The sequence below is a fragment of the Chlamydotis macqueenii genome, chromosome 2 (genome assembly GCF_036417535.1).
Source record: "Chlamydotis macqueenii isolate bChlMac1 chromosome 2, bChlMac1.mat, whole genome shotgun sequence".
NCBI lineage: Eukaryota > Metazoa > Chordata > Aves > Otidiformes > Otididae > Chlamydotis > Chlamydotis macqueenii.
Genome location: NC_141557.1, coordinates 54,493,155 through 54,520,274, shown reverse-complemented (window position 1 = coordinate 54,520,274; position 27,120 = coordinate 54,493,155). Strand labels below are relative to the sequence as shown.

The 27,120-nt window shown below is 40.5% G+C and overlaps 1 protein-coding gene across 2 annotated transcripts in view; it reads left to right on the top strand.

Annotated features, from left to right (window-relative positions):
* Positions 1–27,120, top strand: part of VPS41 (VPS41 subunit of HOPS complex) — a 111,379-nt gene that overhangs the window by 20,880 nt on the left and 63,379 nt on the right. For both annotated transcript variants that reach the window (XM_086743023.1, XM_086743022.1), the window contains exons 4-5: positions 2,223–2,300; positions 22,500–22,574. In XM_086743023.1, the coding sequence (XP_086599149.1) occupies positions 2,223–2,300; positions 22,500–22,574 (153 nt within the window). The remainder of the gene's footprint in view (positions 1–2,222; positions 2,301–22,499; positions 22,575–27,120) is intronic.

Below are 27,120 nucleotides of genomic sequence, written 5' to 3'. Positions count from 1 at the left end.
AATATTGAAGAATGCTGAAGAGCATCTGAAAGTATGAGTTAATGATTTGTCATGTAACTATTAGTATGTAAAACATAATAGCTCTATGGAAATAGCTATTTTCTGAATGTATAATTTTTCACAGCCAGTAATAATTCCTTCACAGTTATTGTTGAGGGATCTGTCTCTATTATTTGGCTATATTTTTAGATTGACTTGTGTTGTGTTTCTTTTACTCAAAGGACTGTTGCCATGGCTCAAGAGGCTCTTAAAATGAAGCTTGTATTTTAACTGTGTGAATGAAAACAATAAGTCTTTTTAAAATGTTTTTGACAACTTGGAATTACACAGATATTTGGAAAATTGACAAGCATTTCCTTCTGGTCGGTGGCCTTTTTTCCCTGAGCTTCAGGTAAATTTTGAAAGCCGAGAGGTGAACAGGATTTTTCTTTAAGGATGTGCACAGATGGATCTTTAACTATAGCGTCTGTCACAAAGAATGACAACACAGGAAGGCTGTTTAAGTGTCCTAGTACTTTTAGTTTTCCAGCAAACTGGATTCAGTATTTATAAGAAGGATCAATATTTTTAGAAGCCAGGTACTGGAGTTTTTTAGGAATAGGTCCCTTACAACAGAGAGCTTAAAAATGAAACTGGGTTATAGGTTTTGCAGGCGTGTTTTGTTCTGGGTTGTGGTTTTTTGTTGTGGTGTTGGTTTGTTTTTTTTTTTTCTCCCCTGCAAGAGCAGGAGAAGCCCTGCTAAAGAATCATCATTAGCAAAATTATACAGTATTATGTAAAACATGCCTCTGATTAAAGCATTTTAATTTTGCTGGGGATCCTGAAAATCTGGCTTCTATATTCAGACTAATTTCCCCCCAGAATTATTATTATTTTTTTTTTCTTTTCACTGCTAAAGCATCATATTTTCACCAGGCTTGCTGTCTGCTGTCTGCACTGGATGACTAATCGTCATGGCACCTGGTGCATTCAAGCAGGCCTGTGCAGTGGAATAGTCATACCTAGTTATGTCTGCACACCTGATGTTTTATTAACCAGTATTGATTTTTTTACCCGGGGGACTTTTTTCTTCCTGAAAAAAGGCAACCTTGCAGGAGTGAAAGGCATTGCAGGGGATGAATTTCTAATGAACCCCTTCTTTCCCTTTTTTGACTCCTTTTAATGTAGCTTCATATTTTAAGTGCCTGGACTGAAATTTCATTTTAAGCAATTCCATTTTGATAAATCCTTTTAAACCTTGACTTTCTGTAAGGTTATTTTTTAAAGATTGTGCTGCCTGACTGACACGCTTAGCAGTGCCTGTAAATTTGAGCATTTCATTATAGGTTGCAATGAAGCATAGTCACATGCAGTGAAATACAGAGAATTGAGGAGCCTAGACTATTTGAGTAATGCTGAAAGGAGGGGAGGAATAAAAGAAACCTCTGTCATAAATCAAGTAGTACCGAAGTTCTTCCTTTTCTGTTTAGGTGTATTTCACATGGTTCAATTAACAGCAGATCTTTCAGAATCAATTCCCTTCTTGTTTGTATCAAAATAAGTTTGTGATAGCATGCATTTGTGTGGAGATTTCTTTATTTTGCTACTATTTTTTAGAATGAAACTCCTGAGATTTCCAAGGAAAAGGGTATTTGTCTTGAGAGTGTTCAATGTAGGAGCATTACTACGTGAGGGAAAGCACCCAGTGGTTATCTGTGCGCTTAAACGCAATGGTCAGAGACCTCCCATAATTCAGCAGTGTTTTACCACTGGCTTACCGGTGGCTTTTTGCTGTGTTTGAATGTTTTGGTTTTATGTTAATGATGAAGGAGAGTTAAAAATAAAGCCCGAAGGAAACCATTGTGATTGAAACAAAGCTGTGGAAAGGATACAGGAATTGTTTCAGATCTGTGTTGGTCCTTGCTTTCACGCTGCATTTTTAATTTGCTGCCACAGTCCATCAGGCAGTGTGTTTGGACTGCAGACACACCATTAGTTGTCAGTGGATGAGGGTCCTCATGACTCATTCTGACAGCTAACTTGCACTATCACAGTAATATGGGCTTGAAGCACTGTTTTATTCTTTAGGTGCAGTTAAAATAAGCTTCATCTATAGAAGGTGGGTTTTTTTCCTGGGTGCAGCTAATCATTGATCCACTAAACATCCTGGAGTTCCTTTAGCACTGCTGTAGTTTTGGTTGCAGAGTCTTTGTGTTTATGTAATCAGTCTCTTTCTTTTGCAGTTTTTGGCACTGGGAACGCATTATGGCAAAGTTTATTTACTTGATGTCCAGGGGAACATCACACAGAAATTTGATGTTGTAAGTATGGCATTATTCAGAACACATCTACTGAGATGTAAAAATGCTGCAATATACTAAGTAATAAGTAAGTCAATGCTCTTGCTACACCTGTAATTTTACTAATGCTTTTCATGAACTCCCTCCCCATAACCTTAGATGCAGTGTATGGTCCTTGAAAAAAGAAGTTCCACTGGATGGTTGTGTGATGAGCACATCTCAGTTTACATATAATAAACTTTCTTCATGAAGACAGTAGAGGAAATATATATTAATGATTGTAAACAGCTGTTATTAATTATGTACCCCAGAGGCTCGTGACTACCCTAAGGCATGAGTCTGCTCATTAGGTGACTATTGTCAGTTGTTAGTCTGTGCACTATCATCTTATCTAGTTGCCACAAGTAATTGAAAATTGATTGATTGCCTTGCTGGTTCAGTTTATCTACTGCAAATATATAATGCTAATATTTTATGTGAATGTTGTGAAGCTTGGACTCTTAACGGATTGTATTGATTGAAGGAGAAGCAGAGATTTTCCTTATTGTGGTTCCTGATATTAGAGGATGAATGAAATGCTAAATTTAAAGCTCTGTTCTAGAGTATTATTAGAGTTCCTTTTAATTGTGGATATTTGTTGATTACTTTTGTGTTTTAATATCTCATTTTCAAACTCCTTGTCTTCCATGGGACGTAGGAGGAAGAGAAGTAGCAATTTTTTTTTTCCTGGCATTGTCACAAAATCTGGTAGCCAAGCATTGGTTTTTCATAGCAGTGTCAGCACTTGTCAGAGTATCCATCACAAGATGTTGGCATGTTTGCAAAGAGAATGTATGTTCTAGAGCTGACACAGCTAGCTGCATGGGAGGGGTGAAAGGTTTTGTTTATGTTTTTGAAAAATCTAATTATGCAATTGTGCATGGGATGGGGGGAAGTCACAGGCGAAACCTAGACTCCTAGGCACAACCTTTGGAGGAAATTTTATATATAGCATTGGTCAGATTGACAGTGACCTTACTGGATATTAATGAAAGTCAAGCTAATTATGTTATTCCATTTCTTTATATGTTCATCAGCTCCACAGAGGAGATGCTGACTGCATTTCAAAAGCGGAAAAGCTTTTGGTGTCTCCCTTACAGTTCTGACTTAATTTACATGTATACTACTTGCTAAAGATACAGTTTCTTTCTCTCCGAAGTAATCTGTTTGGGACAAGCAACATTACGGTGTAGCTGAAGTTTTCTCCTCCATCTCTGCAATAAAAGACTGAGTCAAAGACTCACTCAGATGAAGTGGAGATTTTTTTTGAGTCAGGCATTAAATGTCTTAGGCTTATATTCATTCCACTCAGTGTCAGGTACTTGGAAGAGTTCATTTGTAGAACTGCATTTTTCTTTTTTTCCTAAGCGCATCACCAACACCCACACTGGTTCCGAAAGGTGAAGTCTTCCTCTTTCTGTGAAGACTTAGGGCACTGCCTAGGTGTAGAGCAATGAACAAGGGGAACTGTTGTCTACTAAAGACTAGAAAACAAAATACCTGCATCCTCTTTATACCTACCCATCCAAATCTGCTATTCTTTTCTTTGCTTTTCTTTAATAAAAAGTCCTACCAGTGCCTGCTGGGAGAGTGGTTTCTTATTATGAAGTTACGGTTGGGCTATAGAAACCTTCTGCTCTACAGTGCTTCCTTGGTTATCTCTTTTCCAAACTTTACCTTCTCCAGGGTGAAGATTTTTGTGCCGTATCTTCTTATAGAGATGGCAATAATTTTTTTAACCTATTTTTTTTGAGTACAAACTGCTCTTTGAGATGGAGAATAGGAAAAGGATTCTCTTCTTAATACTTCTGTCTCTTTTTGTAATGTACGTGTCTACAGGTAAATTATATAATGGATCAGGTGGGAATGATGCCTTTTTTTTTTTCTTGTTTATAGTTTGAAAAAAAAAAAAAGATATTTTGATCTAGGACCACTTGCCTTGAAAAGAAAAATTTTCCAAGGAACTACTAAGTGTTGTAGAACAGAATGGGCTGCCTATGTGCGAAACAAACCAGCTCTGTGACATCCTTGGCTGCTTAAACAGAGTTTTCTGAATGAATGTTGTCAGCTGTTAAACCCATAGACAGTTTATTCTGAATTGGCTGCTATATGTCAATATTTTCCTTCTAACCTGAACTGTTTAAGATCTTGGATTGCAAACTAGAGGCATTGCTGTCAAAATGTTTGGTGGGGTCTTCCTTCTCTTCTCTCCTACGAATGCCTGTTTACTGCCTCCCTTCCTGGGGGATTTGCATTAGAGCATTACTGTGTTGTAAATCCCAAATAAAATCTTAGCCTTTCCTGAAAAGAAAGTGAGACACTTCTTGAAGTCCTACAGATACAAAGCATTCCTTGTAAATGCTCTGGGGTAAAGAGTATTTTCTCTAGTTGTATTTTCTTTGGTTCTTTGTTAGGTCCAAAATGATCATATTCTTTCTGAGAAACATTTGCACTGGTAGAATGGCAGATGTGGTTCTACCTTGAATTTGTAAATAGGAGATGGATCTGTTGTTACTAACTTCTGAAAATTAGTAGTGTATGAAAGTTGTTCTGAGTAAATAAAATAGTCTCTCATTAAGGAGCAAGCAGTATTACCACTGAAATCTTGGAACTGTTTGCAGTAAACAGTGTACCTGGGGAGTGAATTTACGTATTTCTTCTTTCTGAAAGAGTCTTTTCAGCATGTTTCTGTCTTATAAGACGTCAAAAATGAGTAGTAAGGGTAGCAATATGAAGCCCTTTGGAAGAAGTCAGTTATGTAATTCAAGAAATTTTCTGCATTTGAGTCTTTATCTGTAGTTTTCAGGATTTTGGTTATCTTTTTTGAAAGCCAAGTTGGGGAATAAAGAACTTAATTACCTTTTTTTTTTAAAAAAAAATTTACATCTAGGTCTGTTGAATGTGTAAATAGAAAAAACAAATCATACACAGGAAACTTTAAAAGTCACTAGGTCTGAAATAGTGTTAGTATCTGAAATAAACCAGAATGGAGGGAGGGATTTTTATTTGTTTTAACCTACTTTTAAAAATTTATTTTAATAGCAAGTTCATATTAAATATATGTAGAAAATACTATTATTACTACTGTAGTCCTCTTGATTTCCATTTATCTTCCCTAATCTCAGGTAACCATATTTACTAATATAAATGGACTTGGTAATTGAAGAAATAAGAGTTTTATTTTTATTAAAAAAAATTATTTTCCATATTGGCTCACATCTAGATTTAAGCCAAATTGTAGAACAGAAATAGAGACTCATATCAGGGGATTTGCAGCCTAATTACTTTATCATGTCTCCAGCTGCTGTGAACTTTGAGGAGAAAGCTCACAGTTATGTTGCATAATCTCCAGAAAGGCCAATTTTTTAATGATGGCCCTCCTGTTGAAAACTGAATGCATTTAGCAATTTGCATTGCTAAAAACAGCTGTAAGAAACACTAAAATGTAATGGCATCCCTAGAAGTTCTGCTGTTGTAGCATGGGTTTTTTTTGTTTGTTTGTTTTTTTTCTAAAAAAAACCTTTTAGGACTTCACTCTGTAATGTGCATAGCAGCAAAACAATATGGATATCCTGAGTTGCAAATTCTGGCCGTAGTGCTGCAAAGACTTAATCATGTGTTCTACTTCGATCCATAAATATTCATAGAGGCTTCTGTGAAACTAACATGGGCAATTAAAAAGTCTTTTCAGAGCAGAGTCTTGCTCTCATCTTGCTCTTAAAATACCTGATGCTGGATCCTATGCCAGGTAGATAACTAGTCTTTTCAGATTTGCAATTCTGCTTGTCAACAGCAGTTGAAATGTGTGCTTCGAAACTGATGTGGGAAACTTTTCATCTGGGGAGACCTAAGAGACAGGAATCTGGGGGCTTTGGCCTTGCCGTGGTGCTGGTATCTCAGCAGCCACGCTTGTGCTCTCGCATGATCCCCCTTTCCTCCTTGCTTAGGGTGTTTTTAGCTCTTGCCAGTGTGTGTGTCTTTGACAATGTCAGCCGTGTAAGATTAACTGATACGCATCCTCAAATAACGTATGTTTGACAAACTAGTGTTCGCTTGTATTAGGGTTCAGTGCATTGAGTGAGATGAAATGTGTCAAATGCACCGAAAATTATTACTAAAAGGCAACAAGAAGGGGGGGAAAAAAAGCCTGCTAATGCCACTGACAAAGGATGATGCAGGACTGATTCACAGCATGTTAATTCCAAATGCCTCTCCATCTTTCTTTTCTTCTTAGACTGTCTACAATTTATTAATATAATTATTGCCTCAACTGACATCTTGTGGATTAAGGACTTGTAGATATGAAGAAAGCTGTACAAACATGTTTAGTTAAGTAACAAATCAAAAACCTTTCAAAGGGTAAGAAAACCAGCCCCCGTTCTGGTCTTCTAATAAACATCAAGCTTAAAGCAGAAATGGTAGGAAGTCTTGGCTGGTGCCAGTGATAGTTTGTGAGAAGGAGAAATGTAACTTATTTTACAAGTAGGGGGGATTTAAATGTTTAATGCATCAGAGGTGTTTCAGAGGTGATGCACGAGCCTAGAAAACAATATAAATAGTGTTTTAAAGCTTCTATTAGTGCAAAGAAATTGAAGTCCTTTTAGCATGCAACATTTGTGAGCTATTCAAGACTGCTGGAATTTCAGAAAGAATTAAACTTTAAGTAGAGGCCTCTTCTTGTAGCATTTCTTTTTACTACTTATTTAGTTCCTGGCCTCAACATTTTTTTTCTAGTTGTTTCACATTGTCTAGTACTACACATTTCTTTATTTTGTTTTAATTGGAGTGGCAGAACTCCCAAATCACTAGGTCATCTTTGCTACCTTGAAAAATTAAAGGGGAGTTCCTTCCACAGTGATATTATTGCCCTTGGATCTATTAAAGTTACAGAACTTGCCAACCAGAATGTTGCTTGCTTGAAGCTCAGTGGCCTGTTGGTTCTGCTGATACCTCAGCAGGTACCAAACAAAATGTCAGAGGTTTCTGTTGACTTGATGTGCTTTCAAAAGAATTTAATTGCTAACAAGAAAAGCATGTTTCCTAATGAAGAAGCAGCTGTTGTTGAGCACTAAATGCTGTTGCTGGAAAAGAGCTGGAGCTGGCTAACTGCTGTGAGAGATAATGCAGCATCTTTCAATGAGTAGGGTAACTTTTAGCATTTGATTGTATAATGAAGAAGTTAATTTGAATGGAACTTTACATGAGAGTTTAAGACTAAGATGATATAAATGTCACTTATTTTGACAGGCTACTTAAAATTCTCTGTTTATTACTTTAACTACATCATTTTAGTTGTCGCTGTCAGACTGTGAAAGAAGACTTAGTCGAGAAATGAAATGAAGCAACAGAGTTTAGAGTAAAGATCTGGTAGCTGTGTGTTAGTATTTGCAGAGTGTCATTGCATCTGTTAAATTTGAAACTGAAATCCTGTGTTTTGTACAAAACCAAGCATACTACTATTAATGTAGTCTCCAAAAACCAAAGTAAAAATAAAGGTTTGGATAAGAGTGAGTGTCTGTGCAAGGGACAGGCTTTCTTCCCCTACAGGGGACTTTCCACCCAAATGGATGGTGCGGTCCTACAGCTTAAATGCTTTAAGTTAACTCCTAGCTTTGCCCAATGGAAAAACTGGAGAAAAGTGACATCCTTAGGGATTTTGCTTTTAGGACTTGGATGTCTATACCTAATTTAATAGCGCTTCTTCTGCTTCTGTCTACCAGTCTTTTCATTTTAACTGCAGATTATTTGGAAATCTGGAGGTTTTTATGGTAGTTGTGGGAGTAACATAGAAGACGTTTTGAGTCTGGCTTTTTGGATGTTATAAAGGCTTGGAAAGTATGTCTTAAGATGTTTGTTCTGATACTGTGCTTATTAGGTTGTCTGTGACCTGGAGTGTTTCCAATAGGAGCTGTGGAGCTATTGAAGATTAGGACCCTTCCTTGGCAGGAATCATGGTGTACCTGGGTGTCTCTGTCACTGGAGGAGAAGTGAGGTAGCTTCCCTAGACCGGCAAAAATTGTAGTGTCAGGGCCATTATTCCATAGATCTAGAAAAATTTATTGTGTGACATGACTGAAACCAAAAAACCTCTCATAGATGTTTGCGTTTTTGTATCCACTGTATCTAACTTTCCTTTGAAGGGAGCATTGCTTAAATTTTTACTTAAACAAAGAGATCAGATGGATGTGGAAGACATTTGTTATTCCTAGAAGTGTTGCTTGGAGTATGAGTGAAATATAGGAGTTTTAAACAACTGTAGTATCAGGCATGATTAATTTTTATAAGCTCAAAACTGAGGAAAGCATGATCATTTCATTTGGTTATTCTTTCAAGCTTGTAGCTTGCAGTAACTCTGTAGGTTAGTGCAGAATTATGTAAAAAGTTTAGTTGGGATTATGGGTTCGGCTGCAGAAGGTCTTGTATGGCCCAGACATTTATTTCTTGAATGCTGTTAGCTCATACAAGTCAAATGCATGCTTGTGCAGTCACAAACAGTAGCATGTATGCTGTAGATTAAAGTAATTTCATTTAAAGTATAAAACCTAAGTTCTTTATCAGCTGTTTCTGGGACTGCAGTTGTTTCTTCCTTCACTTTTGAACTTTTCACTAGCAGCTCTGTGGCCCATCTTTCTTTTTGAGGATGGCAGTCCCATCCTTAGACCAAATGATCTTTCTACCGTGTGGGCACCAGTAATACAGCCAGGAGCAGTGTGAGGAGTATCAAGAAGGATTACAGAGCCCTGAGAGCAGTTGTAAGGGACTCTGGAGCACAGGTAGTTTTTTCTTTTTTTTAATCAGTCCTCCCAGTCAAAGGGAAGGAATTTGAAAGGGCCAGTCAAATCTGGTGAATCAACAAATGGTTACAGGACTGGTGCCACGGCCAGGTGTTTGGCTACTTGGACCATGGCACTCTCTTTGAGAAACCTAGTCTACTGGCGGCTGATGGGGTCTATCTGTCAGAGAAGGAGAAAAGCGTCTTTGATCATAGGCTTGCCAAGGTGGTGAAGGCTTTAAACTAAAGTTGCTGGGAGAGGGGAGCCTCCATCTCACTCCTACCAGTTTGATGCCAGTGCCAGCCACAGATGCCCAGAGCGTGGAGAAAGATCACAGGTCAACAGGAGAGTACCTGAAGAGCAGCACAAAGGAATTCCAGCCACTCCAGTTAGCAAGTCCACTTCATAACGGGCCCATCTTAAATGCCTCTATGCAAATACCTGTAGCATGGGGAATAAACAAGAGGAGTTAGAGACGTGTGCATGCCTGCAGGACTGTGATCTTATTGGCATCGCGGAGACATGGTGGATTAGCTCCTATGACTGGAGTATTGAAATAGGGAGATACAGGCTCTTTAGAAATAATAGACTATGTTGATGATCGACTGGAGTGCGTGAAGCTCCATCTGGGTATGAATGAGGAGCTGACAGAGAGCTTATGGGTAAGGATTAAAGAGAGGGCAGGCACAGGTGACATTATAGTGGAGATCTGCTGCAGGCCACCTGACCAGGAAGATGAAGTGGATGATGCCCTCTGTAAACAGATAGGAACAGCCTCATGTTCACAAGCCCTGGTCCTCCCTTCAGCGACCTAGATATCTGTTGGAGGGACAACACAGCAATCCAGAAAGTTCCTGGAATGCGTGAGTGATAACTTCCTTTTCCAAGTGATAGAGGAGCCAGTGAGGAGAGATGCTATGCTGGACTTCATTCTCACAAAGCGGGGAATGTGGAGCTCAAGGGTATCCTTGGCTGCAGTGACCATGAAATGGTGGAGTTCAAGATCCTTGGGGCAGCAGGGAAAGCACACAGCAAGCTCACTACCCTGAACTTAAGGAGAGCAGACTTTGTTCTCTTCAGAGATCTGTTTGGTAAAGTACCAAGTTGTGTGGTGCGGTTGACACACGAGGGAAAGGATGCCATCCAGAGGGACCTTGGCAGGCTGGAGAGGTGGGCCAGTGAGAACCTCATGAAGTTCAACAAGGCCAAGTGCAAGGTCCTGCACGTGGGTCAGGGCATCCCCTGCTATCAAGACAGACTGGAGAATGAAGGAATTGGAGTAGCCCTGCCAAAGAGGACTTCCTTTGTAACGAAGAAATTTTTTACAATGAGGGTGGTGGAACACTGGAACAGGTTGCCCAGAGAGGTGGTGGATGCTCCATCCCTGGAAACATTCAAGGCCAGGTTGGACGGGGCTCTGAGCAACCTGATCTAGTTGGGGATGTCCCTGCTCCTTGCAGGGAGGTTGGACTAGGTGACCTTTGAAGGTCCCTTCCAACCCAAACCATTCTACCATTTTGTGAACTTCATTATTCTCCAAATCGATATTGTTTTTCCTCTGTTTTTTTTTTGACATAGAAGCATAGGAAGAAGTTTCCTTTCTGTTCTCCAGTATCAATCTTTTTTTCTACAGAGTGGGTATCCTTTCGTCTGTCTGTTGCATTTTATGACAAGCTCTGAAGGTATTACATTTAAGGTACCTTAGCAGCCCACTTAAATGTCACTGATTTCAGTAAGTTTGTTAACATCACCTCTTAAGGAAGTAAAGGGCTTTGAATACTGTTTTGTCACAATCATCTAGACATGTCAAATAGTTCAGCTGCTCTTGACTTGGTTGGATCCTATCATATTCTGTTTATTTTCTGAAAATAAAAATTGAAGTCTGGAAAAGTCTAGGGGGAAAAATATCTCATTATGGGAGAATGCTGAACATGAAGGACATTACTACTGTAGTATTTAATACAGCATTGTTGGTCAATGAAAGGGCAAAGTTGACAATGTATTTTTTATTTTTTTCATCAGATCTTGTAGGAACTCTGAGTCTATTTTTGTGAAAGATCAAGTAGAGGACCTTACTGTAATTCTGCTAAGTGAGTTTACATGTGACATTTTCAGACATTTTTGAACAAAATTATTTCTGATGTTATGCCGAAATATCAAAATCATCAAAACAATTATTATTTTATTTTCTTCTAACTCTTTCACCATCTAGGTTTGGTAACATTTGCTGTTTGAATGCATACTACATCTTGTGATTATGTAGAAAATGTAATTTGTGTTTCCAAATATTACTGACCTTTTCTCTAAAAAATTGCCCTATGCACTGTAATTTGACAACAATATTAGTCAACAAAGTTTATTTGCTTTTAAGACAAACATGGAAACATAGTTTCTAATTTCAAAGACATATTAAACAACCATGCAGAATAATGTTTTTTTAATCTCTGCTTTAAGCAAAACATTACTTTTCTAGAGTGTAACTGGCTCTTAAAAGAAAACCTCAGAAGACTCCCAACAAATTTCAAACTACTGTTAAGTAAGGAACGTCTCTTTCTGTGCCTTCCAGAGGCTTAGCGCCTGACAAGAAGGAGTAGATGCTGCTCCTTGTTCTGTCTTTTACTATTTGTTGGTATTTGAAGAACTGCAGATTCTCACCATGAGGGATGTCCATCCTCTACTGGGAACTTTCTGGTTTGACCAGATGATGCTGACTGGCATGAGACGTATGTTCAGAAATTCACCACTTCCTTTTTCTGGTCATCTCAGAAGCACATTGTGCCACATCTCTCTCATACCCCCTGCCAAATGCTCTTTGCTGATACATAGCTGGACCACTGGGCCAAGTTGCTCTAGAGTTTTTATTAGGAGCAATGAAACAGCTAGTTTCAGGTAGAACTGATAAAGTCTTTTCAGAAAAGACTGATAGCACAAATGTGCGTTTTTGTGAATCCTAACAACCTTTAAAAGCGTAGGGAGGATTTGGAAAGGTTTGGTTCCTAAGAAGCTAGTGTACTGCTGATTTCTAGAGCTGTTTTCCTTTCAAATGGCATATTATACCTGGATGGCATTTTCCTCTATATGGAAGGCAGGCACTTGCGTGTACATATACAAAATAATAGCAGTTTGCTTGTCAGAATTATTCAGAGTTCTGACATTAATAAAATATTATTTGCATTAGAAAATGTTTTCCTAGTTAGAAAGTCCAAAGCAACTGAATTCTGGAGGACAATGTTTTTTATACAAGTTGACATTAATGATAGAGCTACAGCCCTTTGTTTCCATTAACAATAAAAATGCAGCACTATTAAAAACACAGAATGACATAACAGGGGCATAATATGATGAACAAAACATGAAGGCAAAACTAAGTAATTTTTCCCATAGGGGTTAAGATATTATTGATAATGAACTTTGTAAATCTAATAAAGATCCCTTTCTGAAGGATGAGACTTATTTGTTTTAAAAGACATGACAGCGTGTGCAGCAGTTGTCTGTTGCATTCCTGATGGAATGCTAAATGGGGACAGCCCATATTTGACCAGTCTTGAGTGTTAATACCCTCAGAGTGGCTGCTGACAAAAGTAGCTGCTTTCAAACTGACTGTCTCACTGTGATGCTGCTGAGGAAGCTAGTTCCACTCGGTGTCCTGTGACACAGAGAAGTAAAAGTATAAGAAATTTGAGAAATCAGTGTTTTAGTGTTGGAAGGCTCACCACTATAACTCTAAACTGGCTGCTAGTTGAAGTCTGTAGTTGCTGCAGGTCTTGACAGTTTTGAAGACAGGAGCTGTAAAATGTGAGCAGTGCAAAGATGGAGGGATGAATTAATCTGTTTGCTTTTTTGATCTACTTTATTTGAAGTTTGTTATAAGCAATCATGCCTACACTTTGCTAGTATTGAAATAGAGCCTCTTTGTATGGAAATGCATTGAGGAAGTTGCACAGGATCAATTAATCTTCTCATTTAGCTTTCCCTATCATACCATCACAGTGAGGCTATGGCACACAATAAGCCACTTACAGTAAGTTACAGTGCACTTCGTGATTCTTAGTTTCTACTTGTGTGAATACTCTCCTCCCATTCTCCCCATCTTTTTGGTTTGCAGATGTTTTTAGGATCCTGTCAAGAATCAGACACCCAAAATTGATCATCATTGAGTATCTCTGGTGGGTTTGCAGGACTCCCAGATGATGTAATTGCAAATAAAGGAGGTTCCAGAGTTGGTGTCCGAAGGGAATATAGTGCTTGTAGTATGCAGGAAATGTATTTATTATTGCATATAGCTCTGACTTGTGCCAATCTATACCAGTATTGGTAACCAAAAGTTTACATGGAAGATGTCACTTCAGCTCAAGCTACTGGCTGAACTTCAGCATGGGTCACCCAGTGTAATATTTAACTATGCCAGGAATATGACTAGTTATGTTGTTTTCAACCAGGAAAGGGAATTTGTTCCCTTATAATATTTCTGATTCTGTCACTAGGAGATCTTTTCACTGATTTCAGTAGCCATCAGGTTGGTATTCTTGGCTCTAATAGAATGGTTGACAGGCTAAAATAACTGGAAAAATACTTAAGGCAGTTTTGCGTTGCAGGAGCTGACAGAAGAAAACTATGTAGTTGTGGAGAAAATAATTGCTACATAATGGAATGTATGCAGAAACAGGGACGCTGGGCTCAGTGTGATAATGTCCTCTGTCCTGTGTTAGGTCAGAGAGGGGGATGAGCATCATGGCTGTAGTGAAAACCCTCCTGGAAATTATGTTGTCACAACAATGCATGACCCCCGAGAAGAATAGTTAAGAGCCTCTTTGCTTCTTTAAAAGTTGTTTGGTCAAAGCACCAATAAAATGATCTCTAAAAGTAAAACCTATCCTGACAAGAACTTGCACTGTATGACCTGGTTTAACCTCTCATCAGTCACGTTTCTGAAATGTGGCTTATCAAGAAATGGAGAAGAATCTCATACCTTCTACTTCAGGGGGTAGAATTCTACAAAATCCTGTTTAATACACTAATGACAGTGGTGGTGGTATTCTGTTAGAAACAAGCTGTGAAAGTGCCCAACTAAGTTTTATCCTCAGAGGTTTAGATAAGTTTTTTGTTTTTTTTTTTTTTATTGTTCTTCAAAGCCAAATTTATAATTCAGTAGCTTGTGTGGAAAGTTAATGCTTAATGATAAATTATCCAAGTTCTTTGTGCCTGGGGAGCTGTTCTGAAAAGAAAGCAGTTAGAGAAATCAGTGAGGTGAACCTCCAGTCTTCTGTCATGCTGTGTTGGGTTTTCTGAGGAAGGTGTCTGTAGTCATCACCTGCAGCTCTTCCTCAGCCCCTCACCTATACCTCAGCCTTCCCCTTGAGTGTGTGATGAGGAATATTGCTTCATATTCTCAGATGGCTTTAAAACACAGATAGCAACAAAGAAGTAGAGGCTGGCTTACGACATAGCATTGTTGAAGCCCTACAGTTATGCAACAGATGGCAAAGGGGACCTGGGGAGAGGAGGAAACAGGAGTAATTTGTTTACTTTGGCACAGAGCTCCCAGGAGGATATCTTCTTACACAGTAGTGTTTTAATAGAAAAGAAACTCTACTTTGGATCCATCAGGAATTAGCTAACGGTTAAACTCTACTAGGAAGCAGTGTCAGCTTTCAGTATAGATTTGTTTTCAGTAATAGTTCCATCATTCAGCATTCTGATTATCTAGCAACTACTACAGATTTAGGGAGATCACTTGTTAATTCTTTTTCCTTGGATTTTTTTTTTTTCTTCATAGTCCCTGTGGTTGACAAACAAGATAAGGGATTCACTGATGTGGAAAATATTGAAATCACTGAAGGCTTTTTGGTCTTTCTCACTTCCTCAGACTGTATATGAGAGATTCCTTGTCCTCATATTCCCTTACTTTTAGACAAGCTTTTGAGATCTTTCTTTTTTTGTAGGCAAGGTCTGCCTTCCTGCAGACAAAATACAAGTTAATGTTATTGTTCTGTGTCCCAGACGTCATGGCTCTCGCCAGCTTACCTCCTCTTCTTTTCTTCTAACCAATATAATCTCCCATTTTTCATTTGGAGAATGACAGATTCAGGAGTGTTATAGGAAAAGCACTGGAGCAGGAATCTTCACTTACCAGAATCTGACTGCCAGTATTGTTGAACAAAACCCCTTAGATGTGGATATTAGTAAATTTTAATCAAATGAAAATGTAATTGTTGTAAATTTATGGTATACTACTTCTGTTGCAGGTGGTGGTGAACAGCTTATTCTTCTAAAGCTGCATTTTCAATTTAAACCTTTGTGTTACTATACTATGTTTCTCAGTTGTGTATAAACACATAGGTATGTGTGTACTTTTAGCTTGTTGTAGGTAAACCATGATACAGCATCAGAATTTGCTTATCTGAGTTGCTTTTCCTGCTATTGTATCAGTAGAACTCTACAAATATGCAAAATACGTATAAGTCAGTGCAGCACTGCAGCATCTGGGGCAAGAAGAGTGCATGGGTTCAATTTCTTCCTTTTGAAGGTAGTTCCTCAGTACAAGAGAACTCTTGTCGTAGTTCAGCCCTGATCAGGACCAGACTACGCAGTCTCTCTCCTGCTCCCCCCACCCTCCGAGAGAACAGGGGGAGATGATATAAGAAAAACGGCTCAAGGTTTGAGATAAGGACGGGGAGAAATCCTTAAAGTTACCGTCACGGGCAAAACAGACTCGACTTGGGGAAAACTATTCATTTATTTTCTAAAATTAGCAGGAGAATGAGACAGGGAACAAGATAACCTCCCCCCACCCCTCCCTCTTCCCGGGCTTAACATTATCTCTACTACCTTCCCCTCCCGAGCGGCACGGGGGGGGAAAAGGGAATGGGGGTCGCGGTCAGTTCATCACGCGTTGTTTTACGCCGCTGTATCATCGTCAGGGGAAGAACTCCTCGCATTCCTCCTCTGCTCCAGCGTGGGGTCCCTCCCACGGGCCACAGTCCTCCGTGAAACTGCTCCGGCGTGGGTCATCTCTTCCACGGGGTGCAGTCCCTCTAGAACAGCTGCCCCAGCGGGCCCTCCACGGGCCACAGCCTCCTTCAGGCCTCCACCTGCTCTGGCGTGGGGTCCTCCACGGGCTGCAGGTGGATCTCTGCCCCTCCGTGGACCTCCATGGGCTGCAGGGGGACAACCCGCTCCACCATGGTCTTCACCACGAGTTGCAGAGGAATCTTGGCCAGGAGCCATATTATTCCTCCCCCTCCTTCTGAACTGACCTTGGCATCTGCAGCCGTTCCTCACAACAGGCTGGCAGACGCCTCTCAGGATCCTTTTTACATCTTATTCACTTCTCATCTCCTCTCCACTTCTTGCAGCCGGGCCGGGCCGAGTTGGGCCCAGTCGGCTGCCCGGCGGGAGGCCAGAGGGTGAGGCCTGCAAGGCCCATGAGGCTCGCGCCTCCCCCTCTCTGCCCCCCGCTCAGCTGCTTCACATCTTCTCCTCTCTTTTTCCTGTTTTCCCCTACTTAAATACGTTATCGCAGAGGCGTTATCACGGGACATTCTGCTACCAATTGGCTCGGCCTTGGCCAGCAGCGGGTCCGCCCTAGGCCCGGCCGAGTCCACTGAACAAAGGGGAGCAACTTCTAGCAGTTTCCTACAGAAGATACCACCTTAGGCCCCCCCTCACTAACAAAACCAGAACAACTCTGGACATCAGTGTTCTGAAGTTAGAACAGATGGGACAAACAACGTGTAATACAATTGTGCTTAGCTGTTGCTTTTTTTTTTTTTTTAATAGTTGAAGACTCTCTCACTATCTGGTTGATTTACTGTCACCTCCTATCACTTCCCAAAATGAAAAGGCTCTGAAAAGTAGAATTCCTTTTTTGACAGGTTAGGTAAATCAAGCTTTCTTCTCGGTGGGCTGAGGGTATCATTTTGGATTGGAAAGGCACCCTTGGAGAAAGAGAATATTCAGTACTTGCCTAGGTTTGGGTTTTTTTCCAGTGGTTTTAAAGGTATTGTCTGTTTCTTATAATTCACTGGTGTCAATGCCTATATGATGTCTAATTTGCGGATATAAGAGCTGAAGAGTTGGAGCTCTATTCAAAGCAAGTTTCTCATGGCAAGCTCTATGCCCTAGACTTCAGGAAGGCGGACTTCGTCCTCTTCAGGGACCTGATGGGCCAAGTGCCATGGGAGGCGGCCCTGGAGGGAAGAGGGGCCCAGGAAAGTTGGTCTATATTCAAGGAGCACCTCCTCCAAGCTCAGCAGAGGTGCATCCTGATGAAAAACAAGTCGGGCAAAAAGGCCAGGAGGCCGGCGTGGATGAGCAAGGAGCTCCTGGACCAACTGAAAGTAAAAAAGGAAGCCTATAGAGGGTGGAAGTGGGGACAGGTAGCCTGGGAGGACTACAAAGAGGCTGCGTGAGTGGCCAGGGATAAGGTAAGGAAGGCCAAAGCCCTGGCAGAACTGAATCTGGCCAGGGATATAAAATGCAACAAGAAGAGCTTTTATAGGTACGTAGGGGACAAAAGAAAGTCCAGGGTAAATGTAGGCCCCCTCCAGAAGGGAACTGGTGTCCTGGTTACCCAGGACATGGAGAAGGCTGAGGTTCTCAATGACTTTTTTGCCTCAGTCTTCACTGACAAGAGTTCCTGTCCCACTGCCCAAGCTGTAGAAGGTGCAAGCAGGGACTGCGAGAATGAAGAACTGCCCATTGTACTGGAAGAGCAGGTTCGGGATCATCTAAGGAACCTGAAGGTGCACAAGTCCATGGGTCCTGAGGGAACTGGCGGATGAAGTTGCCAAGCCACTGGCTATCGTATCTGAGAAGTCGTGGCGGTCTGGTGAAGTCCCCGATGACTGGAAGAGAGGAAACATAACCCCAATTTTTAAAAAGGGGAATAAGGAAGACCCGGGTAACTACAGGCTGGTCAGCCTCACCTCTGTGCCTGGCAAGGTCATGGAGCAGATTCTCCTGGAAACCATGCTAAGGCACATGGAGAGCAAGGAGGTGGTTGGTGACAGCCAACATGGCTTCACCAAGGGCAGATCGTGCCTGACCAATTTGGTGGCCTTCTATGACAGGGTGACGGCATTGGTGGACAAGGGAGGAGCAACTGACATCATCTACCTGGACTTGTGCAAAGCTTTTGACACTGTCCCGCACGACATCCTTCTCTCTAAACTAGAGAGACATGGGTTTGATGGACGGACCACTCGGTGGATAAGGAGTTGGCTGGATGGCCGCGCTCAGAGAGTGGTGGTCAACGGCTCAGTGTCCATGTGGAGACCGGTCACGAGTGGCGTCCCTCAGGGGTCCGTGCTGGGCCCGGCCCTGTTCAACATCTTTGTTGGCGACATGGACAGTGGGATAGAGTGCACCCTCAGCAAGTTCGCCAACGACACCAAGTTGTGTGGTGCCGTCGACACGCTGGAAGGGAGGGATGCCATCCAGAGGGACCTTGACAGGGTGGAGAGGTGGGCCCGTGCCAACCTCATGAAGTTCAACCAGGCCAAGTGCAAGGTCCTGCACCTGGGTCATGGCAATCCCAGGCGCAAATACAGGCTGGGCAGGGAATGGATTGAGAGCAGCCCTGAGGAGAAGGACTTGGGAGTGCTGGTGGATGAGAAGCTTAACATGAGCAGGCAATGTGCCCTTGTGGCTCAGAAGGCCAACCGCATCCTGGGCTGCATCAAGAGAAGCGTGGCCAGCAGGTCGAGGGAGGTGATTCTCCCCCTCTACTCTGCCCTGGTGAGACCCCACCTGGAGTACTGTGTCCAGTTCTGGAGCCCCCAGCACAAGAAGGACATGGACCAGTTGGAGAAGGTCCAGAGGAGGGCCACGAAGATGATAAAAGGGCTGGAGCACCTCTCTTATGAGGACAGGCTGAGAGAGTTGGGGCTGTTCAGCCTGCAGAAGAGGAGGCTCCGGGGAGACCTGATAGCGGTCTTCCAGTACCTCAAGGGGGCCTACAAGAAAGATGGGGATAGGCTGTTTAGTAGGGCCTGTTGCGATAGGACGAGAGGTAATGGTTTTAAAATAGAGGGGGGTAGATTTAGATTAGAAATTAGGAAAAAATTTTTTACGATGCGAGTTATAGAACACTGGAACAGGTTGCCCAGAAAGGTGGTGGAGGCCCCATCTCTGGAAACGTTCAAGGCCAGGCTGGATGAGGCTCTGAGCAACCTGACCTAGTCAGGGATGTCCCTGCTCCTTGCAGGGGGGTTGGACTAGATGACCTTTGAAGGTCCCTTCCAACCCTAACCATTCTATGGTTCTATGATTCTATCTTTTGTTGACCTGTAAAGGTGCATGTTGCAAGAAGGTCATTTATCATATGGTACTGTAAAAAGCAAAACCTATTTTCTTTTGCCAGACAAATTAAACTCTTCAGTGGGTTAGTTGGAATAAGGTTTTAAAAAACCACGAGGGAAAAACAGTTGTAACTCCATGGCTGAGCTGATAAGGCTGCTGTAAGATCTCCCTGGAGCCTTCTCTTCTCCAGGCTGAACAGCCCCAACTCTCTCAGCCTGTCCTCACAGGACAGGAGAGCTGCTCCAGCCCTCTGATCATCTTCGTGGCTGTCCTCTGGACTTGCTCCAGCAGGTCCATGTCCTTCTTATGTTGGGGGCTCCAGTGCTGGATGCACTGTATCATCAAATTTCTACTTAACAGTTCTGAAATATTGTGCACAATTTTGAATGTGGGAAAAATGCAGATAGTGTGGGATCACCTTTTTATCCACTGACAACATTCTGTGTGTTTATAAGGAGAGGGTTTGAATTGCTAGAGGGTTGCATTGTAACTGCTAGGTTACCTGAGTTTAATCACATTTAACCTCCAAAGTATGCCGTGTGGCTTTCAAACCCCAGCATGACAGACAAATTCCATCATCCTGCTCCTCATCTTCAACTTTTATGTGAAGATGTCCTACACAGTTTACCTTGCCTATTTCCTACACTTCATTTTTTCAATGTCAAACTTCATCAAAGCCATTTGGCAGCAAAATGTGAACAGTGTAGACTGTAGGATTTAGCTGTTGACTCTTCTGGTCTCTCCTGTTTTGTTTCTTTGTCTTGGGTTTGTTGCAGTAGAATGTCTCCAAGAAGGCTCATCACACAGGAGTTCTGCTGGATCTGCTGTCATATCAGCCCTGATGGCAGATGTAGGTGCTAGAGAGATGAGAACAACAGATGGACTTCTTGCTGTTCCAATTGCAGAGTAGTAAAGGAAGAGAAAAAAAACCTTTGTGAGAAAGTTGTGGCAATGGCAGCTTAGATGCAGCCCAGAACAAAAAGCCATGCCACTTCCATGATGAACTCAGCTGAACTTTCTGTGCTGTCCTTTCAGAGGGCCAGAGTTGTTTCTCATTGTCGAGGGAATGCTGGAGACGTGCTGGCATTTTTATTTTATTTTATCTCCCCCTAAACAGAGACAAAATCTTTTCTTGCACCTTGATCAGCAAACCAGAAGTTTAGAAAGGCATATTCAAGGTAAGTCAGGAATAGAAGTGAAATTTTTATGAAGCTTCTATAAAGTGAGACTGACAACTGACATTTCTTGCCTTACTCAGCATCCTCCAGTCCTGGAATTAGCCAACTGTGTGTGTAGGATCTGAGAATCAGAGCTTTCACAAGGGTGTTGACCACACTAGCAGGCTGATGGGCTTGGGCTCTGCTCCTCAGCTGACATCCCCCAAAGATATCCGGATTAATGCTGCTGGGGAACGTGCACCAACTGCCTGTACTGCCAGTAATGCGCTAGCTTCTGATTTTGAAACACAGCAAGTCAGCGTAGCTCCTCTGTGGTGAATGAAAATACTTCTGGAGCATGTAAGTCAACAAAAGTCAGTTTGACTTCTTCCTTGACAGTGCACTTTTTGGCAGACAATACACAGAGGAAAGACCACTTTGTGATAGATATAATTGCAGTATTTCCATGTAGCATTTTGCAGTGACATAAAGTGAGACCAAGAGTGGTGTCTCCTGCATGAAAGAAAGTGGGAAAGCAAAAGGGCTGGCGGCATCCTTTTCCCAACTCATCAGGCAGGGAAGCCTTGCAGTGCAGGGCTCAGTCGTTCAACTTTGATTAGAATGAAGCTTCTAGAAAATGAATTGTGATTTGGGCATATATTCTTTTCAAGTGGAAGAGAGGAAAACTTCATTTCCCTGAGATGGAATTTTTTTTGTATGTGAAGGATTGAGGAAAAGCTTTCCAAAGGCTCTGAGAAGACTTTGGTTTATCTCCTGTAAATAGTCTATCTGGGCAGTATGTTTTTATATAACTTCTTATGATGTACTTTTTATGTAATTCCAACTGCCATAGCATGTATAAGGACTTGTGATATTTTAGACACAGTTGTGTAACATCTAATATGACCCTACTGTTCCAGTGACACTTTCTTTTCACACAACCATATGATGAATTTCTCTTTTATCATGCTCAGAACCACAGAAATTATCTGTTTTGTGGTACAATCCATTCAAAATTTTATGAGTAAGAGAAGTTGTTCTTAAATGTGTAAGAGAGACTTACTTGGGTGAAGATCCTTCAATGATGCTTGAAATGATGAGACATTTGTTACAGAGGATGAAATCAGGATCATGGTACATAAGAAGGTTCTTGGTACTTGAATATAATTGGATGGGATTTTGCGTGAGAGACGATATGCATCGTGTTACCCAAATGATGTTCTAAGTTCCTCAGTACTTAAGGTAAGGATAGATGTTTAAGCTAAAGTAAACAGTGACAGATGCCATATAACCCTGTAGATTAGAACCAAAAATATATCTGGATAGGGAAAGGAAGATGTATTAAATTGAGGCAATCTTCAGACTTTTCTCAGTGGTTGTCTGAGTACACCTATGTTGCACTTCAATACCTTCTAATACTCACTTCTGAGAATACTATTAGAGGCAAAAATGAAAGCAAGACAAGGGATTTGAAGGAAGAAATAATTACCAGTATAGCCATCAGACCAAACCAGAAGAATTTTCAGTTGCCTTGGTGCCTGTGTGGTCACTGTGTTTTATGCTGAGTTTTGATAGCAGGAGAGGTTCTTAATGAATAACTCTGTTTCACAGGCGCAGATGCTCGAGGTCTGGGAGCCTGACACTTCACAAGAGTTCCAGAGTTCTGAGATGCGTAACTGCAAAAAATGTCAAATTTCTGGGTTAGGCAAAAGGCTGTGGAAAGAAGGCTGTCTTTTGGCATTTTCATAGAAATACCTATTCTGTGGGGTTTTTGTGGTGGTTTTTTTTGTTGTTTTTTTTTTTTTTTTTAATTCGTGCAACTAAACGTTACACAACCATTAACACGTAAATCTCAGGAAGTGTGGGGAGTGTTAAAGCATGTAATTGGTGATGTAACTTTAAAGTCAACTTTAGAAGTCCTTTTTCTTTCTTTTCTTTTCTTTCTCTAGAGCCCAGTGAAGATAAATCAGATCAGCCTGGATGAAAGTGGAGAACATATGGGTGTTTGCTCAGAAGATGGCAAGGTACAACAAACCTATTTATATATTTAATGAGGTAGCAAGAAGTCCTCAGTATTACGCTTGAGATAATTGTCATACCTGTGGAGTTAATTCCTGCATTTAGCACCACCACTTTGACTATCCATTTTGAGAACTAGACTCACCTTTGAGTACTCAAAATTAAAGTCAAATATATTTTGCACAAATGTGCCGTAGGAAAAGTAATTATGAGAATGTCAATAATGTAACTAGTATTAAGCTGATTAACAGCTGTGGCAGGAGGACATGTCACCTTAATCATTACTGCTGTGCCAGTTATACTTCAGTGACTACTCTGCTGTTCCTGCAAGACAGTAGTTTAATGCCTTTCTGCTATAAATCCACAAAATTGGATTTTGTGGGCATGATTTCTGTGGGCTGGTGGTTTTCATTTTCACACACGTTATGAATGTTTCTCTTGAATTATAGAATCTTTTGATAAGCAATCATAGTTTATCAGAAGAATAAAGTGTCTTACAACAGCCACATTAAATAAATGTAAAATCAATATATGTACAGTTTCCTAAAAAACTGGCACCTACTTCCTTGACTGAGGACATATATCATTTGTGCAGTGTATAACTAACAATTATCAGTGCTTCTCTGGAATGTTGAGCTGTGACATTTAGTGGTTTTGGTGATTGATTTCCCACTTATAGGAATGTCTTTTTTGTTTGTAAGTCAATGGCAGTCTTTTCTAATGTTGGTTTGCAATGATAAAATTCTAATGCACAGGGTGTATTTAAGCTGCTTTTTTAATATAAGGCTCATATACAAATGCAGTGCATTAAAAATCATTTAAATAATTTCTCAATATCCAGCTGGCTTACTGAGGAGAACGTTTCTTGCAGAGTAGACTTGGGAGGAGGAGGAATGTCAGTGATCCTAATGGTTGCATCCTATTCAGTAGAAGTTCTATGAATTAAAACTAAAATTGAGTTTTACAGTAGGCAAAATGGGGAAACAACCCCTTTAGACTTTATGCGCTTGGGTTTTTTCCTTCCAAATAGGTGGATTTTTTTTCCTCAACAGGCAGGCAGCCAGTTTATGTATCCAAGCCTTTTGTTTCTCAGAGATATCTTGATGTCAGTATCTTGACACAGTAATTGGGATACTAGTGCCTATCAAAGTGGGTTGTAAAATTTTATAGCCTGTGAGAAATACAGCAAGAGTGTCCTAATTGTCGAAGCAAGATAAGGGAAGGGTCAGTAATTGTACAAGGTAATAAAAATGTTGAGCTGGCATTGTTGGTTTGGATGTTTTGAATGGTGGAGGGAAGCAAGGTCCTCAGATGTGACTGTGGATTACTGACTGGATTACTGATGTATGTTGCACGTATGTACAAGACTACAAGCCATGCACATTTTTCATATATTAAATTAGTATTAAAAATACGTACTTGATTTCAGAAACATTAAAAAAGCCATAATCCCTAGTCTGGTGTGGCTGTATTTGAAAAGAATCCAATACTTTAAGTGGTTTACCTGTCTTTGCTTAGGGAAGTAGCCGTTGTGGATCCAGCAGGTGACATTACATGCTATACAAGGCAGTATAGCCAGGGCTAATTCTGGTAATGTTTTTGATGCAGGGCTTGAGTATCACAAGTACGATATTCATCATATTTGTGTTCACAGAGTCCAGAGGCATTGATTCCTTATTCTACTCTAAAAAACTCATCTGGAGGTTTGAAAGATCTGAGTATTTTAAAAATTAGACTTTCCACTTGACCTGGAAAGATGTGTCTGTGAAAGAATCCACCCCTAAAGTGGGTGAAAACACATACTTACGCATTATGCTACTATATAAGAAAATGGCAGAAATTCCTGGCCAGATAATATAGTGCTTCTACGTTCAGTGTCATAGCAAAAGTGTAACTTTGAATTCCATATAGCTCTTTCCTTACCACAGTGGGAGTGTTCATACTGTAAGAAGTTAAACACTTGTACAAGTAGTTGTAAAGTCATCATTAACTCATATAAATAAGTAAGAATAGTGAAATCCTTTCTTAAAAAAAAAGAAAAAGTGGAACAGCTTAGTTTTCTTAAATCAATTTTAAACAAAAATAATAAAAATACCTATGAATTTTGAGCCTTCTGGGTTGATGCAAGTATTTCTACCAATTAATGAAGATATGTCCTCTAGACTACTACAAAAGATTTTTTTCAATAGGTAGGGAGTGCATTTCCCATATCAAAGTGGATCCAATATGAGGGAGATGGGAACCATTTGTCTTCTTGAAGGAAGGCTTTATGATGAGAACTTCTTCCTCGTATCTCTTCTGCTGTGTGATATATTTTATTTTACTACTTTTTTCTTTCTTTTCCCACTCTCAAACTAGATTTGGACTAGCTACGTTGACTGGGAAGAGGGCATAGCAGCACAGTGCAGTTCTCTAACTCTCTTCTTGTGGCTTGTAGATAAAATGTGTTTGTTTTCCTGCCTTTTGATCACTGAAGGTTGGCTGCTTCTTCCACATGTGGAAGCAAATAAACAGCTATGTTTGGCTGCAGTGGAGTGAGTGGTGGGTTCTGGATATTTAAAATCAGAGAGGACTGGCAAAATATAGTGGACTGTCATCATGACATTCTTTTTCCAAGTACCCAAAAACATCATGAGCTAAGTGAGGATGGAAAGTAGAAATAGATAAATCCAATATAGGTTTGTAATAACTAAAGAATCTCTTTCTCTCTGAAGAATAAAAGACATTAAGAAGTAATAAACTGTTATACGGTGTCCCTAGAGTAAACATGATAACATGTATTTTATGCTGAGTTGTTTTTTCCTCTTTAGTTAACTGGCTCCATTTTGTTTTCATACTCTTAAAGGAATATCATATTGCCATGTTCGATGCAGCATTATGAAATGTTGAAGGCACTGTTGCTAATGTTAATTTTGATTAGTTTTAATTTGAGAGGGGTCTTCTGTTGTTTGTGAGGATTTTGCTTCCATGGAGTTTGTAGTGTTCTGTTTTAACTATGTCTATTATTTTTTTTTCTCTTTTCTTCTCTCTGTCTTGTTTTCTCTTTCCACTGTTTCTTATTTTATTTAGTCTGTTGCATTGGATATGCAGTGCCAACTGATGAAAACAAAAACCCAGAAAACACAATCCTCTAGACATCAGCCTGAAGGTTTTCTAGGCTTACAGCCAGGCCCAGCTCAAATAAAACCCTTTGGTTGGCTTACATAATCATGGCTTTGCGATGCATCTCACTGTCTCCAAATATTGATTTTCCAATCCTTTGGAGCAGTAGCTCAGCCCTACACAGTGCATGCAGCAGTATTTTTAAAGCGTGTTCTTAGAGGCAGTATATTCGCTAATGAGTAATGGACAGAGCTGATAATGCTGCTTAGGAGATGTATCCAGGAGACAAGCTTGAAAGGGAGATGAGGCGGTTTGAGATGTTTTTAACTTCAGTGAGACTGCTGAACTTTGAGCCACTCTGAGGATGGCTTAGTTTCTCGCTGATGGCTTAGTTCCTCTTGCAGTTTACCTGAAGTCTAGTTTGTTTTACTCTGTCTGCTTGCCTGTCTGCAGGAATCTGGGGTGGGGGGTGGGGGGGTGTCTCATCCTCTGAACTGATGTTTTCGGAGCCATTAAGCTTCAATTTTTGTGACCCATTACTGGCATTTTCTGGCTTTGTTCTGCAGATCTTTGTCTAGTGTGGTTTTTATTTTTTATTATTATTCTTACTTTTTTGTTTCCCCCCTGAAGGAATCACAGCGGGGATGGGGAGAGAGGGAAAGAAATAAGGTTAAAAGATCTCTTAGGTCTTTGAGTCCAGCTTGTTGAGCATGCAGAGCAGAGTTACTGAAGGGATTACCTTTTCTAGAAAATAAGCATGAATGACTAAACCTGTCTGAGAACCGTCTAAAGTAGATTTGCTGTCAGATACAGTTTTCCACTGAGTGCTCCATGGTATGCTTTTTTCTCTCCATTCTTCCACCAGCAGTGTCCATACTTGCTGGGGTGATTTTGTTCCAACAGCTTCTGACAGTGGGTGGAAACCTTTTAAAATCATAATGAAAAAGCCAACCAATTATTATTCTTTGTGGAACTTATAATTGATAAATCAATTACTAATCCCTAGCCATAAGTCTTCAGCCCTATTTTCCTCCTAAGTTAGGCAGGAACTGAGTTGTCAGCTGTCTTATCTGAGAATTGCGGAAGGGAATGTTGCATGTTGGATGAAGAGACGTGAGCCCCAAAGAGGGTTGTACTTATACTTACAAAGAGCTTGAGAAACCCTGTTCTGTTTTCATAGCATATAAGTCTAATAATATTTCTTAACACTTGATACTTCTGTACCTGTTCTGTAAGTAAAGGGAAGAAAACATTTACAAATCTGTTAATTCTCTTCACGGTAGAAACATACTTTGTTTTCGGGTTATTTTTTTTTATGTTGAGCCTCCTATGGATTAATTCTGATAGATATTCTGATGACCTATTGTTACAACTTCAGTGCTGACTATTAAATGTGCTGAGACATCAACAGATGAGACAGGAGGAGTCTTCAGAGAAAGACATTTCCAG